General features: G+C 47.8%; 12 protein-coding genes across 12 annotated transcripts, besides 12 other annotated features; 1 reads left to right on the top strand and 11 right to left on the bottom strand.

The window, feature by feature from the left end:
- Window positions 1–1500: 1500 nt before the first annotated feature.
- On the top strand, window positions 1501–1695 carry Tb10.20.0060 (hypothetical protein, unlikely; the record flags this gene model as incomplete). Its single annotated transcript, XM_818076.1, has 1 exon — window positions 1501–1695. The coding sequence occupies one exon, from the start codon at window positions 1501–1503 to the stop codon at window positions 1693–1695; it is 195 nt and encodes a 64-aa protein (XP_823169.1).
- A 1004-nt stretch (window positions 1696–2699) lies between these two features.
- Tb10.6k15.0940 (hypothetical protein) lies at window positions 2700–3452 on the bottom strand (the record flags this gene model as incomplete). The annotated part of the gene is made up of 1 exon (XM_818075.1): window positions 2700–3452. The coding sequence occupies one exon, from the start codon at window positions 3450–3452 to the stop codon at window positions 2700–2702; it is 753 nt and encodes a 250-aa protein (XP_823168.1).
- A 693-nt stretch (window positions 3453–4145) lies between these two features.
- Window positions 4146–4168: a sequence feature (AT_rich).
- Window positions 4169–4401: 233 nt separating this feature from the next.
- Window positions 4402–4422: a sequence feature (AT_rich).
- A 1538-nt stretch (window positions 4423–5960) lies between these two features.
- Window positions 5961–5988: a microsatellite.
- Window positions 5989–6596: 608 nt separating this feature from the next.
- Window positions 6597–6629: a sequence feature (AT_rich).
- A 208-nt stretch (window positions 6630–6837) lies between these two features.
- Window positions 6838–6867: a microsatellite.
- A 765-nt stretch (window positions 6868–7632) lies between these two features.
- Window positions 7633–7661: a microsatellite.
- Window positions 7662–7925: 264 nt separating this feature from the next.
- Window positions 7926–8022: a sequence feature (T-rich).
- Window positions 8023–8064: 42 nt separating this feature from the next.
- Window positions 8065–8098: a microsatellite.
- A 97-nt stretch (window positions 8099–8195) lies between these two features.
- Tb10.6k15.0960 (NADH dehydrogenase) lies at window positions 8196–9671 on the bottom strand (the record flags this gene model as incomplete). Its single annotated transcript, XM_818074.1, has 1 exon — window positions 8196–9671. The coding sequence occupies one exon, from the start codon at window positions 9669–9671 to the stop codon at window positions 8196–8198; it is 1476 nt and encodes a 491-aa protein (XP_823167.1).
- Window positions 9672–9871: 200 nt separating this feature from the next.
- Window positions 9872–9907: a repeat region.
- Window positions 9908–10549: 642 nt separating this feature from the next.
- Window positions 10550–10576: a sequence feature (AT_rich).
- A 148-nt stretch (window positions 10577–10724) lies between these two features.
- On the bottom strand, window positions 10725–11858 carry Tb10.6k15.0970 (phosphoribosylpyrophosphate synthetase, putative; the record flags this gene model as incomplete). The annotated part of the gene is made up of 1 exon (XM_818073.1): window positions 10725–11858. One exon carries the CDS (start codon window positions 11856–11858, stop codon window positions 10725–10727), a length of 1134 nt encoding a protein of 377 aa, XP_823166.1.
- A 413-nt stretch (window positions 11859–12271) lies between these two features.
- Window positions 12272–13870, bottom strand: Tb10.6k15.0980 (ATP-dependent chaperone, putative; the record flags this gene model as incomplete). Its single annotated transcript, XM_818072.1, has 1 exon — window positions 12272–13870. The coding sequence occupies one exon, from the start codon at window positions 13868–13870 to the stop codon at window positions 12272–12274; it is 1599 nt and encodes a 532-aa protein (XP_823165.1).
- Window positions 13871–14323: 453 nt separating this feature from the next.
- On the bottom strand, window positions 14324–15505 carry Tb10.6k15.0990 (selenophosphate synthetase, putative; the record flags this gene model as incomplete). The annotated part of the gene is made up of 1 exon (XM_818071.1): window positions 14324–15505. The coding sequence occupies one exon, from the start codon at window positions 15503–15505 to the stop codon at window positions 14324–14326; it is 1182 nt and encodes a 393-aa protein (XP_823164.1).
- A 306-nt stretch (window positions 15506–15811) lies between these two features.
- On the bottom strand, window positions 15812–16627 carry Tb10.6k15.1000 (branch point binding protein, putative; the record flags this gene model as incomplete). Its single annotated transcript, XM_818070.1, has 1 exon — window positions 15812–16627. One exon carries the CDS (start codon window positions 16625–16627, stop codon window positions 15812–15814), a length of 816 nt encoding a protein of 271 aa, XP_823163.1.
- A 254-nt stretch (window positions 16628–16881) lies between these two features.
- Tb10.6k15.1010 (hypothetical protein, conserved) lies at window positions 16882–17865 on the bottom strand (the record flags this gene model as incomplete). Its single annotated transcript, XM_818069.1, has 1 exon — window positions 16882–17865. The coding sequence occupies one exon, from the start codon at window positions 17863–17865 to the stop codon at window positions 16882–16884; it is 984 nt and encodes a 327-aa protein (XP_823162.1).
- Window positions 17866–18359: 494 nt separating this feature from the next.
- Tb10.6k15.1020 (hypothetical protein, conserved) lies at window positions 18360–20003 on the bottom strand (the record flags this gene model as incomplete). The annotated part of the gene is made up of 1 exon (XM_818068.1): window positions 18360–20003. The coding sequence occupies one exon, from the start codon at window positions 20001–20003 to the stop codon at window positions 18360–18362; it is 1644 nt and encodes a 547-aa protein (XP_823161.1).
- Window positions 20004–20483: 480 nt separating this feature from the next.
- Tb10.6k15.1030 (hypothetical protein, conserved) lies at window positions 20484–21518 on the bottom strand (the record flags this gene model as incomplete). The annotated part of the gene is made up of 1 exon (XM_818067.1): window positions 20484–21518. One exon carries the CDS (start codon window positions 21516–21518, stop codon window positions 20484–20486), a length of 1035 nt encoding a protein of 344 aa, XP_823160.1.
- Window positions 21519–21885: 367 nt separating this feature from the next.
- Window positions 21886–21921: a microsatellite.
- A 511-nt stretch (window positions 21922–22432) lies between these two features.
- Window positions 22433–22460: a microsatellite.
- A 53-nt stretch (window positions 22461–22513) lies between these two features.
- Tb10.6k15.1040 (hypothetical protein, conserved) lies at window positions 22514–24076 on the bottom strand (the record flags this gene model as incomplete). The annotated part of the gene is made up of 1 exon (XM_818066.1): window positions 22514–24076. One exon carries the CDS (start codon window positions 24074–24076, stop codon window positions 22514–22516), a length of 1563 nt encoding a protein of 520 aa, XP_823159.1.
- A 474-nt stretch (window positions 24077–24550) lies between these two features.
- Tb10.6k15.1050 (hypothetical protein, conserved) lies at window positions 24551–27118 on the bottom strand (the record flags this gene model as incomplete). Its single annotated transcript, XM_818065.1, has 1 exon — window positions 24551–27118. One exon carries the CDS (start codon window positions 27116–27118, stop codon window positions 24551–24553), a length of 2568 nt encoding a protein of 855 aa, XP_823158.1.
- Window positions 27119–27476: the final 358 nt, after the last annotated feature.

Below are 27476 nucleotides of genomic sequence, written 5' to 3'. Positions count from 1 at the left end.
ATCAAAACCAACGTAGGCACGGATACAATCGAGTATCCCAGCGGTAGGCGCCCTACACTACGCGGAGAAAAGCTTGGCCGCCGCAACTGCGTCACAAACTCGCGGGATATGACCGCTGTTACTTTTTACTTGGGTGTCGTCATTTTTAACTGTGTCCCCTTCCGTCCTTTCATTAACACTCGCATTATCCAGAAAATTGTGGACGGAACCGGTGAACCCTTGTCCACTTCACCACCTTGCTTCGGAGACCCCTGGCGACATTTGTTACCCTACAGCAACGAAAATAAACGAATTAGTTGCCAATGTGCGTGAATATAATACCGAACGACGTTTTCTCTGCATTTTTGAATCCAGGTTGCATGTCCGAAGGGAAAAACACACAGTACACCTCCAATGTACTACACACATTTTAAATATTTGACCACAGATGCGATGCTTTTAGCCAACGCAATACTACTTATTGCCGGCACGAAGACACGATTCGGAGGAAGGGGTCACGGCAAGAGGAGCTGCTGGAATATATAAGTGAAGATACGCGCAAATACGCCCAAATGTATGATGTTGGATGGTGTTAAGATTGTGCATACGATGCAGAACTTTTAGGCAAGTATGAATATTTTAACTACCAGCAATGAATGGGAGAAGACAAGTGTCGCCTACGAGGAGGCGGTACTTCATAAAAGCCGTCTTCCGACGGCGTCATCGATGCTCAAAAGACGGGATTTATGAACAAAACCTCTGGCGACGCATTTAGCAACCGATGGAAAAAGAAGTTGATCTTAAACACATCTCCCTTTCCCTTACTCTTTCGTTCGGTTGGGATCAGGATAAAGTTATGTTTGTTTATTCTTACGGTTTTGTTCACAACAGAAATGTACGACATAAAGTGCACCATTTTCAATGTAACAATAAATATTTCGGCATCTTTTCCCCCTTCCTTTTGCTCCTGGTGCTGCTTCCGAGGGCCGTCCCGACCATTAGCACTTACTTCCATCGCTTTCTGGAAACTTTACCACTTGCGGTCCGTTCATACACAATTCCGTTCTTCACCGGCCCACCGCTGCTAAATGAACATTAGACTCCTCTCCTCCGCCTCCCCAAATCAAGTCTCCTTACCCCCCAAAACTGCTCAAAATTGTCGTTTTGCGTGGTGTAGCTCCCTCCAAAAAGTGCTCTTGTGAGGCAAAACCAGGTCCTCCTCACTTCTTTCCTTGGAACTGTTAACATGCACCAATACGATTTACTGCGGATAGGATAATTTCCTGCGGTCATTGATTTCCCCTTTCACGACAGGAAGCAGGTTTCCTACATTCAATTATACCCTATTCCTTGACTGCTTTTCCCCCCCGGGAACGAAGCACAACTAATCTTCTCTCTCCCAATCCTTTCGTTTGCACCCTATCATTCACGACCCTTGTGTATTCAAGACCGGTAATCTTCGTTGGCGGCAACATCTCCCCTCCTTGCTCCTCACATCGATTGCCTGTGCGTCATCCGGTTATGCCATTCCCAGGCACTCGTGAGTGCGGATCCACTTACATGCTAAGCGTATTTGTGCTTGCCTTCAGATTTCAGCCCTACACAAAGCGAGGCTATCTCCATCATTTGGAGGGATCCAATGCCCCCCGGGCTACCCTGCTCTCCCCCGTTTCAACTGGCGGGGAGGAAAAGCGTCAACTCGACCAACATCGGTAATTCGTGTGGTGCACCTTACTTTCTTGCAGGGAGAGGGCTACAATCCACACACCCATCTGTGAAAAGGAAGGTGTGGTACTTGTCTTGCGCTTCACCACGTGTTGCAGCAGTTCTTGTTGCCCTCGTTGGTGTGTTCCCCTTGTATTGACCCAAAACTCTGGCATCACGTTCAAACCCGTACGCGTTTCCCCCACCACACGCCATAACTGCTTTCGTTCTTTTGCGAATGCATGACGTCCTCTTACGTCACGGCTTGGTACACAGGGGTCACGCTATGCATTAAGATCGTTGAGGCGTCACCAGCTCCCGCCCCCCAATTCAGTGCATTTCCCCTCTTCGCTTTTCCTCACCTAACCTAACCACGGGAGGTAACCGAACCGCTATCCCCAATTTGCCGATTCTCGATTCAATGCGGAGTCTGCACCAACACTACAGAATTGCCCCCGATATTACTTTGCGGAAACTTAGTGTTGCCTCCCTGCATCACGCCCTCTCACACATGATATCTGACTTTTGTTGATGCACAAGATTTAATCGCTGCTCTCATTCCTCTTATCTTCTAAACGTCAATGCACCCTAACGGCCGATGAGCTCCGGCCAACTTCTGCACACTTACGCTTCAGAGTTCATTCAACCCCCTTACCTTAACAAAGGAGAAGGGGGACATAATAGTTAAGTACAAACGCACACTTTCCGGTGGAAACTCACTTCAAAAATCACGAATACCAACGCAATACACCTTATCTTAGATCGTGTCCTACCAAAGGGCACGCATATGGATGACACTCTACCTCCAGGGAACACATAATTCACACCTAAATACCCGGAATAAGAAAAAGCACAAATTTGTGCATATTTACATATACGTCCGCAGTTACCCTCGCACACTTTCAAGCAACTATATGCCTGCAGCTACCGATACCAACGGACCCCAAAGAAAGAAATGAAAACAAAAGGCATTCCCTACACCCCACTTCCCCATTGCCTTCCACTGTCACCCGCATTTATTTTTGCGTCTCCCCTTCTTTTGATACCCCACAAACGTCTTCCTTTTTCACTACAATTATGCCTTCCATGAGCTTCACAGCCTCTTCCAGATGTTGCCTCCATTTTTGCTCTGATACGGTGCAGGCCCCATGAACGCTGTATCCCATCTGCTGGCATTGGTCCTCGTGTTTTTTTGACGATTCATCCCCTTTAACCTCCGTACTCGTTTTGTTTCCTTCTGTCGGTTTTTTCTTTTCCCACTGCTCCATTTGACTTCTGTATGCCTCGAGGGCACCCCGAATTAGGAAATCACGCAGAAAATTACCGTGTTCGCACTGGATAATACCCTCTTCAGACAGCGTCCCACTGCCTTGGTCAGTGGCTTCCCCCGTTCCCTCTTTTTTATCGCTATCTTCGCAATTTGGGTTGGAAAGCATGTCGCTCCCACCTCCTTCAATTCCCAAGGACACTCGCCGACAGTGCCTACCGAACAACTCATTTATGCCTTTGACCCCTTCCGTTATTTTATCCTGGACATTACGAAGGACTTGTCGCTCGCTGGTAAACTTGGATCCGTCCCTAATTAGCTCAAACTCTGCACGGCTTCCGAGCAATTCACTTATCTGTTTGATGCGGCAGAGATGTTTTGCAGCCTCTCCACTCAGCGCTTTCCCTCCCTCCCTTATAGGCTTTTGATCATCTAAGCAAGCAGCGGTTACAACGAATACCGCTAATATTATGACACCATTTAGTACCGCGAAGGTGCTCATGTTCTTATTATTATTTTTATGTATTCCCACACCGCGCCACTCCACTCGGCCGGGCTCTTTACTTCATTTTATTCAACAACGCATATGTGCACAACATAGAAGAAAAATGGTGGCATCGTTTTAAAAGCAAACCATCCCTGTTCCTCCTTTGTCCTGTAGGTTCACACAATAGAAGGAATTTAATACTTTTGCCGCAACAGCCTGTGAGAAATAAACACACAAAGAAATTCACTAACAATCCTTCTTCCGCATGTACCGACAATGTAACAACAACAACTAAAAAAAAAAGTCCATTATAAATGTGCATCACCACAGGGAGAACAAGGTTGGTACCTGCCTAGCATGGCAACGCTATAATCCGCATGCCTTCTCGGCCAGCTCCAAATTGGTTTCCACCTTTTTCTTGGATGCGTACTCAACAGCAAGCCATACATTCAACCCTGTCGACAAAGTCAACAAAACCAATGCAGCCAACGCAACCCAAAATAAAGGCGATCTCGAGCTTCGTCTCTTTCGGTAGCGGCCGCGACGGTTGCCTTTTTTCATATTATCTTAGCAACCCAACCTCTAAACTGTACTGTGTCTGTATGATTATGCACAAAGTATTTCTTTTTTTTCAAAACCACAAATAAATAAGAGGGTAAATAAAACAAAATAGTAAAAATAATAGACATGTCACTGGGTATCCGAAAGTATTTTTATTTTTTTTTAAATAACGATTTGTTTCTGTTTTGATGGCACACACAAAGTACAGTTTACGTGGTACTTCGAAAAAAAATTTCGTCCGATTATTCGTTGCCGTATTTTTATATTACCAGTGTTATTATTCCAGTCGTGAATATAGTCAAAAAAACCAAATTTGAAGTGCTACCACTGTTTTGCTGCCAAATTCTTGGGGCGATGCACTCCAACATATTCACTTCTGTGATCCCCTCCGTTGCAGCGAGACAAAAATATAAAAAAAAATAAAGAAAAACTGTGCTGCATGAAGACGAACACCTGACGGTTGGTGACTTTAAGGGTGGATTTCCACATGATGCAAAAAATTCTACCTTTACGGCGGCGAGGGGGAAGTGATATGAAAATATTTAGCATGGCCACATTTACTTCGTGTCGCATCGTTTTCAATAGCCCCTTGAAATTCATTTCCATCGCGTCACCTTTGTTCACGATAACTACAAGCCAACCCACTAAAACCCTTGTAGAATTCAGTTACATCGCCTTTCCTGCTAAATATAATGACTCCCGTTCCATGATATACATTTAATTTGGAAGTACCGTTAGTCAAGATTGAGTAGCGTGCAGTGGCACATTTGCCAGCCTTTCTCACCGTTTAAGTCTTCTTTGTTTTATTTTCCACTTGATGCATCTTTCTGCAGTCCTGTTGGAACGGTGATTTGTGCGCGCAACCTCTCAACCAACTGAAGTGTTTGAGCCTTTCGAGGGGTTCGTATTCAACCAAATCAGCATAATAACTCCTTGAGCTACCCAACGATTGATCAATTGGATGACCTTGTGGACACACAATCCCTTAACAACGTTTTCTGCATGTTTCGATATTGACTGTCACTTTTAAGTAATGTTTTATTTGCCTCTTATAATCTTCCCCCCTTTCCTTCCCCTTGGCGTGGCCAACTCCGCCTCCTTCCACACACAATTCCTCTCACCACCGTGTGGCATGCCCCATTACGATGTTAGCTTCTTGGTTTTGTGGAGGTTCAAACACAATTTTAGAAGGTAATAGTGTGGAAAAAGACTGGGACGGGATGTCCCTAATATTCCTCTTCCCGTCTGCCACCAAGATAAGGAAACCACTTCTAACTTCACCAACATTGGCCCAGCAGCATTAAAATATCTCTTACGAATGAGTCGATGTGCTATTAATATGTTTGTGGAAGGGACGAAGGCGGGTAGCTTCCCCGGTTTTCATTTACCATAATTATTTCTGTTATTTTCTTTCCCAGATACTGTGAGGCTCGGTGGGTTCCTCGCTATTACTTCTCACCAATGGGCATTTCACATTCTCAGCAGTCTCCTCAGTGGAAAGGGCTTCCACCCATCAAGTAAAACCGTCACAGACTCCTTGAAGGCTACGTGTCAATCAGCTGCGGTCCCCGTCTCGGAGTACGGCGGTGGTGGGAACCATTGACAGAGATGCAGCGACGGATTCCCAGCAATTTGCTGACTGACTTGCTCCCTTCATATATTATTCTAGTAAAGAGAACAGAGACCAACACTTGCATTTGTGCCACCCCACACAAAGCAGCGTATAACGCTACCAAAATATTGTATTGTTTACCCCAACATGCATCACCCCTTTGCTACGACAAACACAGCTATGACCCGCTAAATGGAGCGGGTGATGAAAGGAGAGCTGCGCAGGAGCCACTGCAACAGTTTCATTTCCGTCCACTAACCCGCCACAAACCCCCTTTGCACGGGCTAAAAAGTAATGCAGGCTCATAAGATTACACCTTTTTTACGGGCGTATTCGCTTCCTCCCTCCACCAAAAAAAACAAAACAAAACAAAACAAACAAACAAATTGACGGGTCCTCGTCGCGACCACTTCTCATTGTTTGGACCCACCCCATTCAGTTCGCTGCAGTCCTCTCCCCCTTCGGTAGGCTTTCTTCAGCTCAATACGTGCCAAAGGCTGGTGCAACCAACCTCTCTCATATATTTATTTGTTTAATAATATATGCATGTTCACATCCATTTCATCCTTTTTTTTGTCATTGCTTACGAGACTTTCGGGTCGTACCAGCTCATGGCTTGAATGCGTGTTGGAAATTAAAAGAGGTGAAAGAGATGAAGTAGTGGTGTTAGAAATACAGAAGGGAATGCTGCCACATGAACCGATTACTCTTTGTTTCAGAGTGGAGTACATAGTTAACAGGGTCTCTGAAGGAGAGACGTTATTTTTGTGTGGAAACTTTCGCGCTGTAGGGACGCAATAAATGTTTTACGTAACGGTAACTTATCAATGGGCTGCCATCACTACTGCCGCACCCCACTGCCACCAAAGCAGTAGCGGCATCGGCGCTTGTTTCCCGCCTCCTTTTTTTTTTTGCTTAAAACAACATCAACAACAGGAAAACTAGTGGAAACAAACACACATACATTATCAATGATTAGTTCTCTGTAAAAAATAATAATAATAAATAAATAATAATATGTGAACATTACCTTCTTCATTCAGTTTTTCTTTCTCTCCCACCTCCCTCCTACCACTCAGCAGTGAATAATGTGATAAGCTTAGCTCCTTTTGTTTTGTTTTTTTTTCCCTTTGCTATTATTCCTTCGTCCGCTTTCCTTTAAGATGAGTGAAACCCATCCAACACGAAGTTACCACCACTGAACTGCAACGACCTTTTGGATCCCCTCAACAACAACAACAACAGCAGCAGCAGCAAAGGACGAAAGGTTGAAAACCTACCGGATGCGCCAAGTTTGTCGTGACGGTTGATTAAACGCTGGTCATTTTGTCTCCTTCGACTCCTTCATGTTGCCACATTTGTTTCCCCTCTTCTTTCAGTGTTATTTCTCTCGTCGCGTGGCGTATTCATTTATTGGGTTAGAATTTCAGTCGACCGCCAGTATAATGAACGGTAAAAGAGAAAAACAAAATAAATCATAAACGACAGCTAAATAAAGTTTCAAAGAGTCATTTGTGCTGAAGTATGCCGCGACTTCCACCTCTCCTTTGTTTTCCTCCTTCCCCCCCCCCACACTCCAGATGCTTTAATTATTATTGTTTTCTCTTCACACTTGAGTTATTCGAGTTTGAATCTTCCTTCTTCCGCGCGTGTTTAGAGGAGGCAAAAAGGTTCAGGAAAACCCCCTTAAAGAATGTATATATATATTTTTTCATTTTGTGAAATGAGGAGAGAGTGCGCATGTGTCATACACGTCGACTTTACTCATCAACCAATGCCTGACCGTCACTTTCCTCAACTTTTCACAAACATATGATTCTTTTGTTTTGTATGTGTTTGACTTGTTCCCTTTCCTCTCCGCCTTTATCAGAAACCAAGTAACAATACCTCTTCCCTACCCTTTTTATTTTATTTTATTTCCCCCAACCCCCACCCGCTTCTCTTTTTTTTTTCTTCCTTTTCCCCCCACGCACATGCGAATGAAACCACACTTCGTTCTTCCATTCGCATAAATTAAAAACGTTATTTATTTATTTATTTATTTATATATTCACATCCCGTAACATAGGAGGTGTTCCATCTCCCACCCCAAAAACACTTTTTTCCACCTTCCTCCTTCCCACCCACTTACACACGCTTACAAATATACAAAAAAAAAACAATAACATTCACCGCATTCATTCACAAAATTGCAAACGCACGTGTTTGTGTCATCTTCAATTGTACGTTTAGGTGCATATCCACGCGTACGCGGCGGGTTGAAGGGGGAGGGGGGGGTATCACGTTAAAGCCAGCGGCCATCAACCTCTGGAGGTAAAAAAACAAAACAAAACAACGAGTACACAGGAAAAAAAAAACGGGGAGCAGAAAAGAAAAAAAAATCGGAAATAAACAGAGTCGAACAAAAAAAAATTATCGCGGATGTTACATCAATAAATCATCATAATTAAGAACATATATACAAATATATATATATATATATATATATTTTTTTTTTTTACACGTCCTTAATTGTATGTTCAGCGGCCACGTGGGTGTGAGAATCGAAGGGAGGTCAATTGTGTTGCTTGGTACACAAACTTCACCTACTCGTTCTGTTTCTTTGTCGCGGGTAAGTCCACCTTTGAACGGGCTGTTGTTTCATTTCCATTACTGCCGTCGCCATCGGTTTTAACTTTGTTCATTCTGCTCACTTTCTCGCGCGCCGCCCCCTCTGACGCCAGAGAGAGCCACGTCCGCTCGTCATTGTAGTCGTTAATGAGTGTCAAATCCCGGCCAAAAATTGCGCTTCCAAGCCAGTTGACAATGACATAAAGCCTATTACGCCACGAACCCACAATGCTGAGGTATGCACTACGCCAGAAGAAGAGTGCCTTAAGCCCAACAAAATCAAGTTTGCGTGGCCCATTTAATTCCACAACAGCGCTGGAAGTACCAAGACTCACCATGCTTCCGAGGCTCTCATATTTGAACGGCGTGGCGAATGGCTTACCAGCTAATTCCGCGTTGATTTTTTTTGCCAGATACACGCCTTGACGAGAAGCGACAGCAGCTAAAGTAGGTAGCGGGTTGCTTTCATTGGTTGCACAGTCCCCAATTGCATACACATCGGGAATTGGGACGCCGTCGCGCAGTACCCGTAAATGCTCATCGACGGAAATACGCCCCTGTCGCGTTCGGTCCACCTTTAATTCTTTTGTTAGTGGTGAGGGTCCGACACCTGTGCTCCACACCACCAAGCCGGTAGAGAACACTTCACCACTCTTTGTGATCACCTCCTTCTCTTGCACAGCCACAACATTACCCTTCACGATTCGCACGCCGAGGGCATCTAACCGCCGCTTGCCCCATTCCCTCACGCGTAAATCAAATGTACTGAAAACCTCTCCGGCCTCAAGTACTGTCACTTTGCAGAATTGAACGAGCTCGGGGTTGATGTTCTTCACGTCGTCGCGCAGGAACTCGGCCAAATCTGCGGAGAATTCAACGCCCGTGGGCCCACCTCCCACAACTACGGTGTGCAGAAGGCGTTTCTTCTCCTCGACACTTGTTACGGGCAAATTCGCCGTCATGATATTCTGCACAAGTCGTTTGCGGATGGTACGTGCTTCATTTACCTCCCGAAGGAAACACGCCCTCTCCACAGCGCCGGGAACATTAAACGTGTTTGGCTGTGCACCATGCGCCAACACTAGTTTGTCGTACTGAACATCAAATGTGTTAACTAAGGCGTGTGGCCCGACGCTGGTGTTGTCTACGCTAATGCAATCAACCCGCTTTTGTTCGAAGTTGATGTCATACACGAAGCAACGTGAGAAACGGTTCGGAAGGTGTGCGAGTGCCGGTTGAATGCGAGTGATGGGCTCACATATAGAGCGGAACTCCAGCGTACCGGTGGTTGTTTGCGGGAGAAGGGGTGTCAGTACGTGATGGTTACGTGTGGACAAAACGTGGAGTTCTGCTAATTGTGGTTTTGTGTCTCTCACAAAGTAGCAGCCCGCCCATCCCGTGCCAACAACAACTACCTTGGGTTTACGCAGAAAAGATGTGCGGCATATCATCTTCCTTCTTTTTCCTCCCCTCCTCTTCCTCCAACTTGTCGTTCAGATCTCCACTCTGTTGAAATATAATCTTTGTCAATGAAAAGCTGATGCACCCAGCTTATAACGTTGAGCCTCTTTGTTTGCCTTTTTTCTCAACGTGCCCCTCCCATGTAGATATGTCAAAAGCACAGCAAGCGCGAGCGTAGCAATTGAAGTATGAGAGAGAGAGAGAGAGGAAAAAAAAAAAAGGGAGACATTAAACAGACGGTGAGGAGCATAAGCAACATAACGTAGTGCTGCACTCCAGCGCTATTGCCCGGACACACAAACAAACATACACAAATGCATGCACACACTTACGTACACCTGGTGATGAATCCGTCAAGCGGCAAGAAAACATCACTAAACTTTAAAATATTGAAAAAGCAGGAAGAAACACGAGATACGACACACGCATGTGCGCTGCTTATCCTCCCCTTCACACATAAAATTTGCTAATATTATTCGTTGCTCTCGAGTGACATCCCATGAACCACTCACAGTAACTTAAGTGACGCGACTCCTTCTTCGTTCCCTTTCCACACATTATCCCGGAAGAGAAACCACGTGACGAAGCGAAGGCGCGACACACGCCTGCGTTTGAGGCAGTACGGACAATATCTGGTCACCAAGTCACTGCCACAATTTTTGATGTATTACAACATTAACGTGCAATTAACCTCGGGCTATGATAACAGGATCAGCTCAGCCCTTGACCCCCCTCCCTCTTTACTCCTTCGCTTCCCGTATCCCACCATCACTCTTTTCAGTGCACTCCCCTTTACTCATACTCCCTCCATTTTATCCATCCGCGGATTGAGCACGTCGCGCTCCGCCTGATCCACGCTCTGACACACTTTTTTTTTAATATTAATATATTAAATCATCGCGACCCGCTCCTTTCCCTTCTTTCGATCGCCATCTTAATCCTGCCTTCCCTTTTGCTCTCGTTGATCGTTGTCGGTCGCGGTCTCGGTGCGAGGAGAAAGGGGCTTTAACGCACACAGCATCCCGAGATGCCCTTTTTTTTCCTTATGGAGTGGCACCGGTTGCTCGCTTAATTATGTGAGGTTGCAAAGCGGCTGACCAATCACTATCCTCAACCAATGCATCCACGGAGATAAGGTCCTGGTCATGTGGCGTTGGTGCTGACATGTCACCCACGCGCTCGAGACTCTCTTCGCAGTGGATGCGTTGAATTGCCTCTGCCAAAAGCTTGGCAATGGAAATGATTTTCAGCTTTGAACACTTCTGTAGGGATTCATCCTGTGGGAGACTGTCCGTCACCACCACTTCCACGAGTGCGGGGCAGTCATTAATGCGCTCACATGCGGGGTCCGTCAAAATACCGTGCGTAGCCCACGCGTGAACCTCTTTCGCACCATGTTCCTTCAGCACCTGTGCCGCCTTACAAAGTGTGCCAGCGGTGTCGATCATGTCATCCACGATGATGCATGTACATCCCTTCACCTCACCGACAAGTTGCATGCTGTCCACCTCGTTTGCCTCCACTCGCCGCTTCAAGATTGTTACGATGCGGCGAGCGCCGAGGCGGTCACCCATGCGTCGCGCTCGGTTTACGGCACCGGCATCAGGAGCGACAATGGCGAGCTCCTTTGTATCAAACATTTTGCTTTTACCGTACGCGGCGAACTCAGAAGTTGCACTGAGGTCGGCGACAGGGCAGCCATGGAAAAAGCCCTGAATTGGTCCACAGTGAAGATCCATTGTGACAACACCATTAACACCGAGTTCAGTGATCATGCGTGCAACTGCAGAAGCACTGATCGGAACGCGAGCGCTCTGTTTGCGGTCTTGCCGCGCGTAGCCATAGTGGGGGATAACGGCAATAACTCGCCTGGCCGAACTGAGTTTCAGTGTGTGGATCATGAGTAGGAGCTCCATCACCGCCTGGTTCACATTAATATTGCCATTTCCGCATGTCGGTTGAATTATAAACATATCATCTCCGCGAATAGACTCAACGACCTGCAAGTTAATCTCGCCATTGGCGAAAGCGCCAACGCGGCAACCTGTGATCGGGATACCTAAAGCCTTGCAAATGCCTTCGGCAAGCTTCGGATTGCTGCGGCCGTGGACTACGCGCAGATTTCCGTTCCGGTTAGCGCTCAGATTAGCACTGAAGGCACACGTTGAAGAAGACATTACGGTGTTGCCTTCTTTTCCTCCTCCCTCTTCTTACTGTTAATACTAAAAGCGACTCGTTTGTGTTTATGTGTTGTCTACTCCACGTAGTGGGTAGTTTTCCGAGGGCCTCGCAGCAAGTCTATAAACAACCGGTTTTCAATATCAAAAAAAATAAATAGAAAGATGGAAAAGAGTGAACTAACCAAACGGAGCACAGGAGATAAGGTAACGCCTGCACACTACTATACCGATACGACTTGTGGTCAGTCACCCCACACGCAATGGGTTGAACAACTGTGCAGTGCGCCAGAAGTGCCGCTAATGACTGTTTCTCCCGCTTTTCAAAACAGGAGCAAATCAAACCGTTTTGGGGGGAGGGAGTGTGTTGCACTACCGGCGGCGTCTTGACGCATTTGAAAAACTACACAAACTCATCGACGACATTTTCTGTAAATAGCGGCAAGAAATTGATTCTGCAGTTCTGCCGGGGTTGTTCCCAAAGCGCCGACACCGCAATCCTCAAGTGTTACGCGACTACCTTCGCGATCAGCACAGAATGGTTTAACCAAATGCAGGAAGGAATGCTGCATCTCCTGCATGATGGTGGCGTCTAAAGGACCGAAGCAGACTCGCCGGTCGATCCTCCCGGGCCTTAGAAGTGCCTGAGGTGCCGGGAGGCGCATTGTTTCATTCGTCGTTATAACCAAAATCCTTCCCTCACTGCTCGCGATCCCGTCAATGGCGTTCAGCAAGGCACTCAACGAAACACCAGAGTCCCTGCCCCCGCCTACCTCTGTATTGAAAACAACATTCGCGGAGGAGATGTCTTCGCCTCTAACCACTTGCGACTTGATGGCCGCTTCCAAATCCTCTACGACAAGCAAACTTCTGGGTGGAACGGAGTTGACCAACTTTATAAGCGTAGAATCATCAAGTTCCTTCGACTGCAATGACAGGAGATAGACGGGAAGGGAAAGTTCACTCGCTAAGGCAAGGATAAAACTTGTCTTCCCCGTCCCAGGAGCCCCTTCAAAGAGGTATCCCCTGCGCCAGGGAACGCCCAGTGACATGTACAGATCCCTAGAGGACAAAAAGAATTTCGCATCATCAACAATGGTAGTTGTGCTTTCCGGCAAATGCAATGTGGAGAGCGGCCGCCTCAGCCGCCGCGAAAGAAACTCCCAACGGTTTCCCCAACCACCGGGAAGGTACACGCGAACCGTATCTCTCGACCGCTCCTCCCACGACAAACGTACCTTCTCCATGAACCTGCGGGCAACATCACGGTCACGAGTAAAAAATACTAACCGCAACACTTCGTCCTCCCTGTCCATGTGAGGTGATGAACGGTACTGCTTGGTAGTGTCGATGGAGCGGGTGATCCACAGACGGGTACCTTCAAATTTCATGTAGTGGCTACCAAAACCCGGCACGAAGCCACAACTGCTGCACTCATCCTCGCTGCAGCCTCTCATGGCTTCATTCTCGTTTTCATTAGATGATTCCTTCATAACCGAAATAGGCATCAACGATATGTTGCGTGCCCTTTTACCCTGAGGTTGTTGCCCCATCCAATCCATGATCATTGCGTACTCCTCACGGGAGGAGCGCACTTCGAGAGTAAGGAATACCCACTCTTTTAGCTTGTTGATGAAGATGTGCTTTTGGGAAACGAGGGCTTCCCAAGTGACGGCCAACAGAAGAATGAGAACCGCCAGGGACAGAGCATCCCGGTTAAAGAAAGCACCCTTCCCTGCGGAGGACTTATCCCCATCTCCGTCTCCATTACCGTGTTCTGTTCTTCTTCTTCTTCGGCCCCCCGACATCTTTACGCCTTTCGGACAGCTTGTATTGTCGTACGAAGTGCTTCCTCTTCCGCTCATGAGAGCAAAAAGCCCTGCGGGTGATGTGAGAATTGAGTGTGGGTCTGGAAGTGCTACTGAGCGTCGAGTGTGATGTATTGTAACACACCACAACGACGGTGTGATCTTACCCACTTTCAACTGGACATAAGCTACACACCGCCTCATCTAATGTCTCAGAAATGCAGCTGTTTCGAGGTGAATTACCGATCGCTTTCCATAGACAACTGCTGTGTCAAAGCCACCGTAACAGTAGCTGGTGGCACAGAAAGCATTTAAAAGCGAAAAAAAAAGGGCAAGTAGAGATATGAACAACAACGAAGGACAATGGTCGAGCCATGCAGCGGTAACCGAAGAATTACGTATCGAAGTTTGGTTGGTACTTGCCCACGGTCACACACCCATATGCGAACACGGTAAGAAATGCCTTACTGAGGAAAAAGGGAAAGCTACCCCCAACTGTGGCACCCACGAAAGCACACACAAACCCTGTACGCAACGTGAGTTCCAAGCTACCGTGCCTTCCCCGTCCAGATCGTTTCGTGGAGACGTTCAGCCTTTCCTACAGTAGAACACACAATAACTTGAGTTTACCGCAGCTCCATTCCCCCAGCAAATCAATTAAATAATCTTATCATTTACCTTCGCTCCCACCTCAATAATTTTATAGTCTTTCTGTAGTAGCGCGTACGGGGCACTCCCCTCTCTACGCACCACTCGGCCAACCACCCACGCCGGCTCCCCATCAGTTTCGTACAGTTCACGGATATATCCCTCCGCTTCTTCCCTCGTTCCGAACGCCACAAGTAACCCTCCACTGGTCTCAGCTGCATAACCCTCAAATAAGCGATATTTGTCCCCCATGAGCTTCGACGCCTTCACGGCCCCCCTGTACATTGGAAGGGAATCAAGTACTAAACACACATCAGCCTTCTGTGCACTTCCAAGGTTTTTCGCGTGGCCAAGAATACCGAAACCTGTCACATCTGTTGCACCATGGGCACCGTGCGAATGCATCAGCGCTGCCGCCATGCGGTTAAGACGCTTCATCCCATCTGCAGCAGCGTTATATAGTTCTTCAATCTCCTCCGAGTCCATCTTTCCTTGAATCTGCTCTTCAAAGATCGGAGACGGGCGGCGCAGCCACTGCTTAAGATTAACAGCGATTTGGCATCCTAAAGGTTTCGTCAAAACTAAAATATCACCGGGTTGCAGCCCTGTTGGACGGATCATTTGAGACTCTGCAACAACGCTCGTCGCAATGCCACCAATGAGGGGCCACGGATTCATCACAGTTTGCCCACCTGTAACATCAGATCCCGCTAGCCTTACGTGATCCACAAATCCCTTCATCATTTCCTGCGTGCACACCTCACGCTCCGTCTTATCCATGTCGGTACTGGCAGCTAGTAACATCAAAACGGTATCGCAGCGGTCGATTCCTGTGCTGTATAGATCAGACAGAACATTCGCCGCCCCAATTTGGCCTTGTAAGTAGGGGTCTTCAACACTGGGGAAAAAGAAATCGGTTGTCGATACCATATACAGCGGTTTCCCGGTCTCATCCTTGTGCTGCAGTTTCACAATGCTGCAATCCATTCCAACATCCCTCCGTCCGGGTGTAGTGGAAACACTTTGCAGAAGTGCTAGAAGTTCTGGTTGTGGCACCTTGCAACTGCAACCCTTAAGCCGTGTGTAGTCAGTTAAGGTAAACTCTTCCGGTAGACCAAGCTTCACTGGATCAAATCGGGGTCTCTTCATGCCATTTGTTTCGGGTATTACTTTTCCTTCCTTCTCTGACATAACAAATTAGAACCCACCTGTTGCTGTCGTCAACACTTAAATACAAAGAAAAAAATGCGAAAAAAAAAGGTCAACGAAGGCAGATGACAGGAAGAGAACGAACGGGTATTTCTGTCTATCACAGTGTCAGGTTATTCCTGCGGTACCGCTTTCACCGGTGAAGTTAGACAGCGTGGCACGAGTCTGCTACTGCTGTACAATAAGCGAGTCAATATCCACAGGATAGACACGTTGCTCCGCCCCAACACCGAAAACATGGTGTCAGCAAATGTTTCAGTTTTATTCTGTCGCCACATCTCCCACCAGCTACAACTCGTCCAGAAACTCCTGCAAATCCGCATCGAGTTCTTCCTTTGCCTCCTCCTCCCGCTCCCGTTTTTCCCCCATACGCCGTGGGTTCTTTGCGTTCCTTTCTGCTAGAGAAACCCAAGTGCGCGGGTCATAGCGCCCTTCAATCTGCGCCATGCGTTTTCTGTTGTTCTCACGGAACTCTAGTGCCTCAGGATCATCAGAAAGAATCCACTCAATGCGCTCCATCGCGTGCTGAAGCGCCTGCTCATTTGGAGCTGTGATACGGGCATGGGGATCCTCGAGAGCAACACGGGCAGCGTTAGCACTGGTATCCTTCAGTGCGTTTGTGATACCACGGCCAGCCAGTACAATCTTGCATTTGGTCAGCCGCTCCAACTCCTGATGAACCATACCGCGGGCACCCAAAATAGCACCATATGCACCATTGTCCATTTCCTCCTGTGTGAAGTAACGTTTGCGCACGACTTCCTTTTGGGTTTTTGCATTAAGTTCAAGTTCCGAGTGCTGGCGCAGGAGGTTTGTCAGTTCATCCATCACCTTCAACCGCTTTTCAGCAACGAGCTCATCCGGCGTGTTCGTGCGCTGCCCTTCGCTGTTGTACTCTGGTACCAAAGGAATATTAATGAAATAGTCACCGCACCGCTTCGTTTCGATGAGGCGATTCAGGTCGATGGAAAGGACACGAAGAAGAAAGGCTCGAAGAAACTGACCCTCGTCATACAACATCAGTTCAGGAGGGATGTAATTAGGAACAAAAAGGTTTGTGTAGCGCTCCGAGCTCCAACGCGAGGGTCGACGGTTCTCCCCCATCGTTATTCACTAATATGTTTCTATAAAGCGGGCAGTGGTGAAGGAGTTACAGAAAAGACGCAAAACATGAGACGCGGACTGAAGCACTTAGTAAAACTTATCGGCATATTGGTTGTGCGGAGATAAATGCAAACAACGATAAGCGACAACCGTACGACCCTTTGCTCTACCCCCGCCCCACGACGCTGCGGGTCCTTTCGCATGTGATGAAACAAAATGTACAAAGTCCGACCTTCCTCACCCTCGATCCAACGCTACGGCTTTGTAAAGTACACAGCATTTCCATCAACGTTTTGAAGTATCGGTAAAGGCCTATGCTCACTCTCTTCCCGCTGTGCAAACTCATCCACTGCCTTACGACAGCCAAGCCAATAGTGATAATCATCCACTTGTACCATTCCCCCTTGTTTTACCATGGGCCATGCAAGTTCCAGTGCGCACCTCGTGGACTCGTACCAGTCCGCATCCACATGCAACATGGAAATGCCCTCGTCACTAATCTCCCTCAGCGTCTTAGGCATCGTTTCATGGAATAATCCAGGAATAACAACTAAACCTTCCTCCACGTCAAAGTTCTTGGCTAGTTGACGAACGTTCTCCACAGTTGCGCTGCACGTGCCACTTCCCCATGATGTTGATTCTGCTGGCTTAAGATTACCATCTTCCTCCAAGTTGTCATGCGTAGTTGGCTCCGGCATCCCACTGAAAGTGTCAAGCGCGTAGATTTTGCGCGGTTTCTTGGAATAATGAGCAGCCACAACGGCGAGCAACACCACCGAGCCTCCACCCGAAACCCCGCACTCCATCAGAGCGCCTCCTTCACCCTCTTTGCTACATACTTCCTTGGACAATCGATACAAACTGTACAGGCGCGTCCACGTAAGCATCGTGTGATCCAGCAGCGCATCACACAAGAGACCAAAGAGAGGTTCACTTTTCAGCAGCTCTTTGGGTGGCATGAGTAGCGGACGAACAGTTTCGTTCACTTCAAGCAACAGCGTGCGAGCCGCAGTGTTGTTCGGAAAGTGACGCAACTCCTCCAAGAGTGCTTGCCGCGCGTGGAAGACATCCTGTGAGTTCGCTAAAAAGCAAAGGGCACGACGATAATCTATGTTCTCTTCCCGCTCACGCACTGCTTTCTTTTCATTCAACTTCCGCAATACTTCCCCGCATTTTCCGGAGCCGATGGCTGCCGTGACGTCCGCCATACCCAGTTTGAAGCGGGTTAGAAAAAACATAGATGCTCCACCCGTAACTTTCCGTGATTGTAACAAGTCACACAAACAGGACCACGGAAATGAGGAACAGCCACGTGCGCTCAATGATACAACAGACGCCCCAAAGTAGAAGAAGAAGATGAATTAGAAAACATTTAATATTAAAAACGAAGGGAAGAGAGCAGTGACTTACATGATGGCATACGATGCTGACAGGCCCCAGCGCCACCCATTGGAGTGTTGACTTTCTTCACATGTAGGTAGATACAAGTATGCTTGAGTGCAGGTGAAACCTCTTTTTCTTTTGAAGGTGGTGGGAGGGAGGAAGAAAAAAGAAAGCCTCCCAACGCATACGCAACGCAACGCCAACCAATCACTTTACCAACGTAATACAACCAGAGGGAGGAAGAAAGAGGTGGGTGTGTGTGTGTGGAAGTTACCACCGATGAAGCAACGCCAACCAATTTCTAGCAGCCAAACCAGGGATCCACGAATCCTTGCACGTAAGGTGAACTCTATGACTTTGTTTCCCTTGGTGGCTGTATCATGAGGGTGCATGTTCCCAAAAGACCCAATTCAGCCAGCGTCTTGCTGTCATCACCCAGCGTCTTAGCTGGAAAGGGAAGACAAATTTTATATTCGGTTGTGAATGAGGGCATGGCTAATCGCACCTCGCGTCGCAAGTCCCCAATGGTGTCCTCTGGTGAGAGATTCAAGACTAACCTCTTTCCACATGGAAACCGCAGTTGCACGGCTACTAATCCTTCAATAAGCTGCAACCGCGTATTATTGCAACGATTGTTGGGGGTCTCCGTACCAGTAGCAACTGGTGCACCACACTCCCCATCACTTTTGCTTACGTTCCCCCTTTTCTTTTGTTCCGATGCGGTTACATGCCTCATAAGCGAAGCATCATCAGGTTCCGCGCTACCGCTTGGGCCTCCCTTGTCACATCCAATTATTTTCGCTATCTCTCCCTGTACATCAACAATCCGACCTCCCGCAGTAATTCGTGTGGTCGGTAGTCTTTTTAGAAATTCCTCACGTGACACCGGTTGGTAGCCACCTTCCCGCATACGTTCGGTGCCTTGCACCTTGTCGTTTTTCGGTCGAGTGCCTACTGCAGTGCAACATACCGAAGTTTGATCAACTATCTCAATGGGAAACCCGTCAGGATAGCGCTGCTTGAATTCGTATGGATAATAGCCTTCGGCGATATCGTTCAACACGGCATCACAAAGCGGCCAGCCAAAAGGCCTAAAGGGCCCACTGTTGACGCAAATCCCATCTTTATACACAACAATCTGCACAACATCGCGATCCTTTATAGCGCCTCGTTTCCCGTTGGTGGCAACCTCCTTGAAACCAACATGATCTGACAGTATTCGAGCATTTTTCTGTAGAATTTCCATAGAAACGGGGAGGGAACACTCCCCTCTCGCCGGAGACATATTTGTACTGCGGGACTCAGCGGCTGCCAGTGAGGAACTTTCAGGCCTTGGGGACGGGGCCTCGCTGGTGTAATCTCCAGCGTACAGATCGAACCGCTTCATTTCCCTATTGGGGATTGGCGAGGTCTCTGCTGCAAGAGTAGCAGGTGATTTTTTGGCGCGTTCCTTAGGTGTTCTGGATGATCCGCCACCGCTTTCACCCTCAGCATTACCCACCCACTGAAGACCATAATCAGCAAGGAATTCCTTCATTTCCATTATTTGTTTCTCCAATTCCTCTTTATCGCTGAACAACTCTACCACAAGCGTTTCCGCTTCCTCGCGCCTTGATTTTTCTGCTTCACACTCCGTCTGCATGCGGTTGAGTTTTTCTGTCTTTTCCTTAAGTTCCAGGCGGTAGGCTTGTTGCTGTGCCTCCAACATCTTTAACCGCTTTGTCATTGCGGTGACGAGTTCACTATTTGCGGTTGCAACACGATCACGCAGCATGGTCGAGAAGTTCCCTCCAGTACCGGAGCTTCCGCCAAGCTTTACTTCCTCTGACACCACGCTACAACCGCCGTCATTTGTAGTCACTGCCGCATCCGCGCACACGTTGCGTAATATTTGCCGTCGTGTCTCTTCGTCGAGGGCGTCAGGCTTAAGAATTTCAGCCAAGCGTTGGGCGCAACGAGGTCTAAACTTCTGTAAGGGCGCATCCACTGGCATACTGTGTACCTTACCAGCCTAGCACGGCCGAGAGAAAAATATACAGCGGCTACCCACCTATGAGATGGGATGCAAAAGCAACCTTATCTTCCGTATAAAAGAAAATAGGGCACGGAACTGGTTGTCATGAGAGTAGAGGATGCGGAATATGTGATGCGGCCAGTGGCCTGGAATTAAATGTGCATGAAAAGGGGTGGGGAAAATGCACGGACCCTCTCACCATTTCACCTTCCAAAAGCGTTGTAAAACGAAGCGCACAAAGCCACGAAGGGGAATGGGCACGAACCCACAAAACGGTGATCACAGCTTGCAAACTCAGCAGCAGGTCCATCAGCATGCGCGTAGACGCACTAACACACAAATATATGTATATATACGTATACAAAAACAAGCACTTAACAACGACCAACCACCACCAACCTCGATGTTAGTACATACGATCAGTGACAATTGCCGGATGCGCCACCCTTCAAGGCCCCACTAAATTGGAATACAGGGAATGGGATTAACATGAAAGTTTTGCAGGACCTGGCTCCATTCGCATACTGCTGGCGACCGCAATAACACCTCGTGCGTACACGTTTGGAGTACCTCCGTTATACTCCAATCCAACACGTGCCTGTCACCCTGGTTTTGCTGGCAGTATAAGCGCACAACAGTCTCCCACACCTCCTTATTCCTCGGTAATGTAAAAGACCGACTGTCGCTCCACCGGTGGCTTTCATTTCGGATGTACCTCTCCGGGGATTCACCGAATGCAGCGGCATCTGCTTCCCAAGCACGGCACTCTCGTCTCGTAGGGTAAATTAACTCCCACAACTGTCGCTCCACATTCCACCGGGGCCACGTTACATTAGCCTTGTACTCGCCTATGCGGGAAGTCCAGCGTTTAAAACTTTTAGATCTTTCACTTCCTTGACTGCTCCACCGTGCCCGGTGAACCAACCTTCTGACAGTTTGCTGCAACTTTTGGGAAGTTCGATTTCCGTAAAGAACAGCTACCGTAGTTTTATTCACCTTTCGAACTGCGCCCCTCACACAGAATAGGTACCACTCGGATACCCCCGTTATGGGTCCTTCGCCGTCACCAAAGATACAACCATCTCGATTCATCATACCTTCCAGCCAATGCCAAATTCTCACGGCGGTGCGGTGCTCTTGAAGTTGTATGTAATGTTTCACTTGCGTCTGCACTGTGTTCTCATCCTGTGGCAGCGGCAGACGGCAATGCAATAACCTCCCTTCCGAGTCATTCTCCTCTGATGACACTTCATTCCACTGAGGGTTTTCAATGACTGTCCAATCAGCTGAAAGGCGTACAACATATGGGGGTATTTGCATAGTTGTTCCGGTAGGTGCTTCACGTAGGGCCGCCGAATTGCGGTCATTAACCAAAATGACTGTGAAGGAATTAATCGCCGCGGCCTCAGTGATGACCATCACCCGATGCAATTGCAGCAAGAGACTCACCAGTCCAATCACCAACCCAACATTGGAGTGAGGAAAGCGCGACATCCCGACGGGGGAGCGGGAGTAGGGGAGGGGCTTTCGATAAAATAAAAACAAAAGGAAAGGAAAAAAATTAAATGGAAAAACATGTTAGCAGCAAGAACGTAAGAGAAACAATTACATAAATATGCGTATATAGTAAAATGTGAGGCATTCCCAAGGGAATTTCGGGGGACCGATCACAAATTTAAAAAAAAATAACAAGAAAAATATGCATAGAAGAATGTAATGTACCAGTAACATCCGCCTTGGCGCAAGCGCATGATTACCGGACAATCCCCCACAGAAAAACCATTCAATCCAATTTCTCGGGAGCAGAAGTGAGAGGGATAGGAACTTACTTCAGGGAAGTAGTTGGTACATCAAGATAGCAACACACACAACACACACACACACAGACACAGACACAGAGTCCCTCAACTAACTTTCTTGAAGTAAGTCAGCATAAAAACATTATGCACAGACGATTCGTCTCCCGAGATGGCACTGTTCAAAAGGAATAAAAAAAAGATACATGCGGGAAGTGGGGATCTTCGCGTCACTACAATGGACACGTAGGGGAAAAAACTACAACAAGTAAAAAAAAAGATAAATTGCGCGTTACTAGTTGACTCGTACCTCTTCGTTTTTTTTTTTTAAAGATGATATGATGATCGAAAGCAAACCCTTCCTACCACATATGCAACATACAACGCTCACAAGTCAGAACGCCCGTCGTGTTCCCGTTAACATTTCGCACTTGCACTACGCAGAACAATAAGCCAACAAACGAAGGTGGATACGGAATATGGCATTGAAAGAAAGTATAACGAGAACGGACTAAATTTCTTCCTCTTGTGCAAAACCGGACGAACTCAACTGTGATTGTCTTGTCATCGTATTTGCACATGTACTAACCCGTTTTGAATCGACATTATCAGACACACACACACACACACACACACACACTTGGGTTTGAGTAAAGCGAATCCCCCCCTCCAAAATTGATCGAAAATTTCACCCTACCAGCGGAATTGTTCAGCAGATGCATCAACAATGGCCTCCGCTATTGCCATAGAAGCCGTAGCGGCGGGACTTGGTGCATTCCGGACGTTGAGCATGAGGGGCCTGTCATTCACCGCAGATCCGTCACTTGCAACGTCAGACTTGGGAACCAACTCCACCACTTTTCCAGGTTTTAGAACGGCAGGAACCACAACACGGGGACGGGAAAATTCCATGGCGAGGTCATTTTCCATTTTGCCGTCTGGTGTAACGGCAACACCCATTACTCCGCAGAAACTTTCCTCCATATCGCTATCCTGCAGCGAGGGTATAAGTTTCTGCGCCTCACGTAGGAAGGCCTGTCGGTTTGTGTCCAGCACAAACATTCGAAAAACTGTGCCAATGTTGGAGACAAGGCTTACCCATCCACCTTTGCTGAAGAACGATTTAAAACAATAGTCGGCGTCGAAGCAATACGGTGAATATCCGTAGCGATGCGTGGCTACCGATGATCCAGGGCCTATGATCACCTGTCGACCACGGCGCTCATCGACCGTTGGAGTAAAATGCACCCCCACACTGATTCCTTTCCATTCTTCAGGTGCAGGGTACACATTCATGGAAACAAGTTTGCGGGCCTCTGGTCGCAGTTGGTAGTAACGCCCCCGAAAGCTAAAAGTTTGCTTCACTTTTCTGCCGATGTGACTTAGTGGGGTTCCAGAACGCTGGGCAAGCAAGTCATTGGAGAGACCGCAACACATCACAACATTCTTGGCCATGACGGTTTTCTCGGGACCGAGTTGGCCACCCTCTCGTCCACGAATAAGAACCATTTCTTGTGGAGTAGTTACTTTGCTTCCTTCACTGCTTTGGATTGACACACCAACGAAGTCGAGTGCCTCGTAGCAGAACTGAGCCACGAAGCCGCGTTGGCGGTCAGCTAACAATTCCTTCAACATGTGGCGTGCTACCGCACTGAAATCGGTGATGGCGGTATCTGGGGAGTAAAGAGCGCACAAGCCTCGAACATTAGGTTCAACGCGCTTTATTTCCTCCTCACCCCTCAGCATCTTGAGATCCCGCACACCATTTTCGACCCCTTGCTTGTAGAGATTCTCAACTGCAGGTATTTCGGTCTCCTTTACAGCAACTATAAGCTTCCCTACTCGATCGAGAGGCAACTTATTCTTCCGGCAGTACTCCATTATTAAATCGTGTCCCCGCGGGCAAAGGCGTGCCATGAGTGAATTTTGCTTGTAGTACATACCCGCATGCACCACACCACTGTTGTGACTTGATTGATGCAAAGCGACATCTGCCTCTTTCTCAAGCATTATAACTCGTTTACTGGGGAATCTCTGCTTTATTTCACGCGCCGTCGCCACCCCGACGATGCCACCACCAACAACGGCAACGTCGTAAAACTCCCTGCGGTTGTCAATAGAGAAGGTAGAAAACGCTCGCACCGTTGCCGCCTCATCAAGATGCACAGCTTCGTAAGCGGACTTGTATTTTATTTTGGCGTAAACGCCACCGGCGATTACAAGGCCTCCAGTCCACTTGAGGAAACTTTTGGCCATTCTCTTCGCGACAGAGTAAAGAAAAAAAACAGTTACGTTTCCCAAACTTTTTCCTCACTTCTGTCCTATCTTTTTTTCTTTTTCTGCTTTGTCCACACCCTTCGATTTCGTTTTGATGTGTTAGCTCTTTGAATTTGCTGCCGCTGTTACAAGCTTCAATGCTTTTCAGATGACCCCTGATGAAGCGACAGCGGAGAGTGATGTTCCAGGAGGCGGTAGGAGCAAAGCAGATCTTAAAGGAAAATAAAAACAAGACATCCGTGGTCACCGCGTAACGATGCGAAAAAAAAAAGGAGGGATATGAGGTCTCTTCCCTCCTCCAGTTTGCTCCATACGATAGTGCACACTGACGAGGAACCAACGTCTACCAAAAATATAAAAATTCCAAGTGGTGACGTCCCCCCAACATCAGTTAACAAATTGAAAACAAAACAAACAAACAAACAAATGTAATATCTCCCACCGCTAACTTCCCTATCCAATTGAGGCAAGTACTTCTGTTACCGAAGAATCCATTGCACCAACGCTTCCCATCACTTCTGTCAGTGCCCGAGCGAAGGCTTCTCGTCGAGGATCGCTCAATAAACGTAATTCTTGCCACATCTTCACATCGGAAAGCAGGAGTCGCTTCAACAGCGCTGCGGTCGTCGCCACAAATGATATGCCTTTGCCATTGGGCGAAATATCACACCAACTTCCAAGCGCTGTGACGATGGCTGCTACATTCGAGGGGGAAATAACTTCCATTCCATCCACTGCATTATGCGGAGGGGAATCATTCTCAACAAGTTCTACTCGCTGCACCAGCGCTACATTTACAGCGTTGAACACCACATCTGTGGCGTACCGCACCATAACCACTTCTGACTTTGCCAGAGGACTGCCAGCACCTTTCCCCGGTAAACACTTGTTATGACGCACATTAGAGACGTCTCGCAGTAATTTACACCGTTCGTACGCAAGTGACCATAGGGGAGTAAGGGCCAGGAGAAGTGGTGCGAGATCTTTGTGGTGAATAATGCCGTCGCCTCCACGTGGTGAGGAAAAGGTAACGGCAGTCAAAATGCTTTCGATAAGAAAAAGAGATGCAGTTAGAAGTCGCCCTTGGGTCTCATAAACTTGCCTCCGTGCATCCTGCACAGTCCGTGCAAAAAGACTTAGTGCGGCAACGAGGGAATGAACAGAGACGTTCCGTGCGAGTTCACTAATACTCTGCGTATTCACCTCCTCCAGGTACTTGGATCGAAGGGCTGCCTGCATTTGCCGCTGCTGAAGTCGGGCGCGAGATCGAATAGATTCCAAGGCAGCAGTCACCGCACTTTTATTTCCGCAGTTGCTAAACAGTTTCAACCTGTGCCCTCTGGTGGCGAAGGCAAACAAAGAAGTCTGTCTCGATTTCTGAAGTAGGGCACTTTGTGTTCCCGTGGAAAGCTGTGGAAAGATGCGAGACAGCAACTGCATGATCAACCGTTGAGAAGAAGACTCGCACATGGGAAGCAGCTGCAAGCCATCCAGAGCCAGCAGCAGTCGAATGGCGCAGACAGAAGAGAGAGAGGATAAAACTTCATACTCTTCCATTAATATGGTTTGCCTGGCAGATCCACCCACTGCAATCATCGCATCCTCCAAGTTCCTCAACACAGAGTGCATCTTGGTCACTTCTTCTTCGTCTCCAGTCCCTCCTACTGCAAGTAGTAGCGAAGCTGTAGACTGAACAACAGTCAACACCTCAAACAACTCAACCACTTGTCCCCACTGAATAATAATATTCTTAATGTTTAACTCCGTTAGTACTGCGCTACATAATGCGAGTGAGTCCACCACCAGGGACAGCGCGTCACATGACCTTGGAGGCAGCCACCGCAACTTCCGCGGATACGGACGGCAACTACCGACAAAGTTTCTTGACGTTTTTTTCATACCCGTTGAACCTGCAGAAATTTCCCTTCTCTTCTTCGCCTGCACGGATTCAGGAGCAGTTAACGGCAGAGTTCCACACATCAGTGTTATCATGGAGTCATCCTCTGGCGCCTCAGAGGTCTCGCACCGCTCCTCATGCACCGATTGGGAAGTTGCCCCTTCATCTCCAGTTTCATGCTCTGCCGAATGGATTTCCTCTTGGTTGCACCTTCTACTTCGCGACGGTAGGGACACGACAAACCTCGGGGAACAGGCGTTCAGGTGATGGCCCTGCGTGACATCTTGCAAGATGCCAAAACTCATGCGCTGGAGCGATAGCAGTAGTATTAGCACTGTGGGGACCTCTTTTCGCTCACTGGTGCGCGAGTCTTCAATAGCTGCAGTCCACAATTCTTTACGCAACAGGAATCGCCACAAGCGGGCCGAGAGGTATGACCTTGCGAGAAGGGAATCCTTAAGAATCGAAATGTCTTCATTAACACCACGCACAGCGCCGATCGCTTCCCGCCGTGAAGGCCCTGTTTTCCCTTGGCGCCCGCCCGCTGCACGTACAGCCGCCTCCGCTTCCGTTAATTTTAGCTTCAGGCGATCGGTATGGTGCAGGTAGAGTTTTCGTCTTTCGCTTTCCAAGTAGTGCAGCGAACTAAAGAGGCGAAACATAGCCTCTGAATGTGTAAGGATAGATCGCTTATTGTGACGTTGCCGCCCTTCCAATGGGATTTTCGCGACAGCTGACATCGACTGCTGAGGGACTAAGTGGCTCTTCTGGGTGGTCTCATAACCAACTAATGTTGCACTGCTTGCTGACACTGTAACCTCCTCATTCACTTCGAGTTCCTTCGGAGGATGGGCGTTATTACTTCCCGTAACTTTACGCGATGAGGAACTTTCCATACGAATGATGGGAAGTAGGCTTCGCTCAAGAAGGGAAAGGGTTATTGGCACACGTCGAAACAACAGTTTATTCTTCAGAGCGATATGTGTTCTCTTAAAGTTTGAATCAGCGACTGAGACGCCATGGGAACCATTACGCGCATCCTTAAGGATCGGCTCCCCACGCACCAGGCGGCGTAACTGTTTCTCCATTTGCTGAAGACACGAAATGCGGTGGGAGGTTAACATTGTGCCCTTCACCACCTTCCTTTTCCTTCTTCACAGTGCTTTTTTTCTTTTTCTGTTTTGTTTGGTTTTGTCACGTGATGAATTCATTTAAACGAATTACAAAATAATTATACAAGAAACAAAAGAAATTGACAAAGGGAGAGAGAAAGACGAACCCATGCATGCAGAATGCGGTCCAAAGTGAACATAATGTTTGAACACATGTGATGTCATGAACGTGCCGCCGAAGTAAATCAGCCACTATAAACGAAATGACCTCATTTTTTTTTCTCCCTTTTGTTCTGATGAAACCGGAAACGTCGAAACTGAAGGCGGGTAAACGAAGCCTCAACCAGCAGCTGGGAATAGCTGTGGCGGT

This window comes from Trypanosoma brucei, chromosome 10 (assembly GCF_000002445.2).
Source record: "Trypanosoma brucei brucei TREU927 chromosome 10, whole genome shotgun sequence".
In the NCBI taxonomy this organism is placed as follows: domain Eukaryota; phylum Euglenozoa; class Kinetoplastea; order Trypanosomatida; family Trypanosomatidae; genus Trypanosoma; species Trypanosoma brucei.
This window is presented reverse-complemented; position numbering and strand designations above follow the sequence as displayed.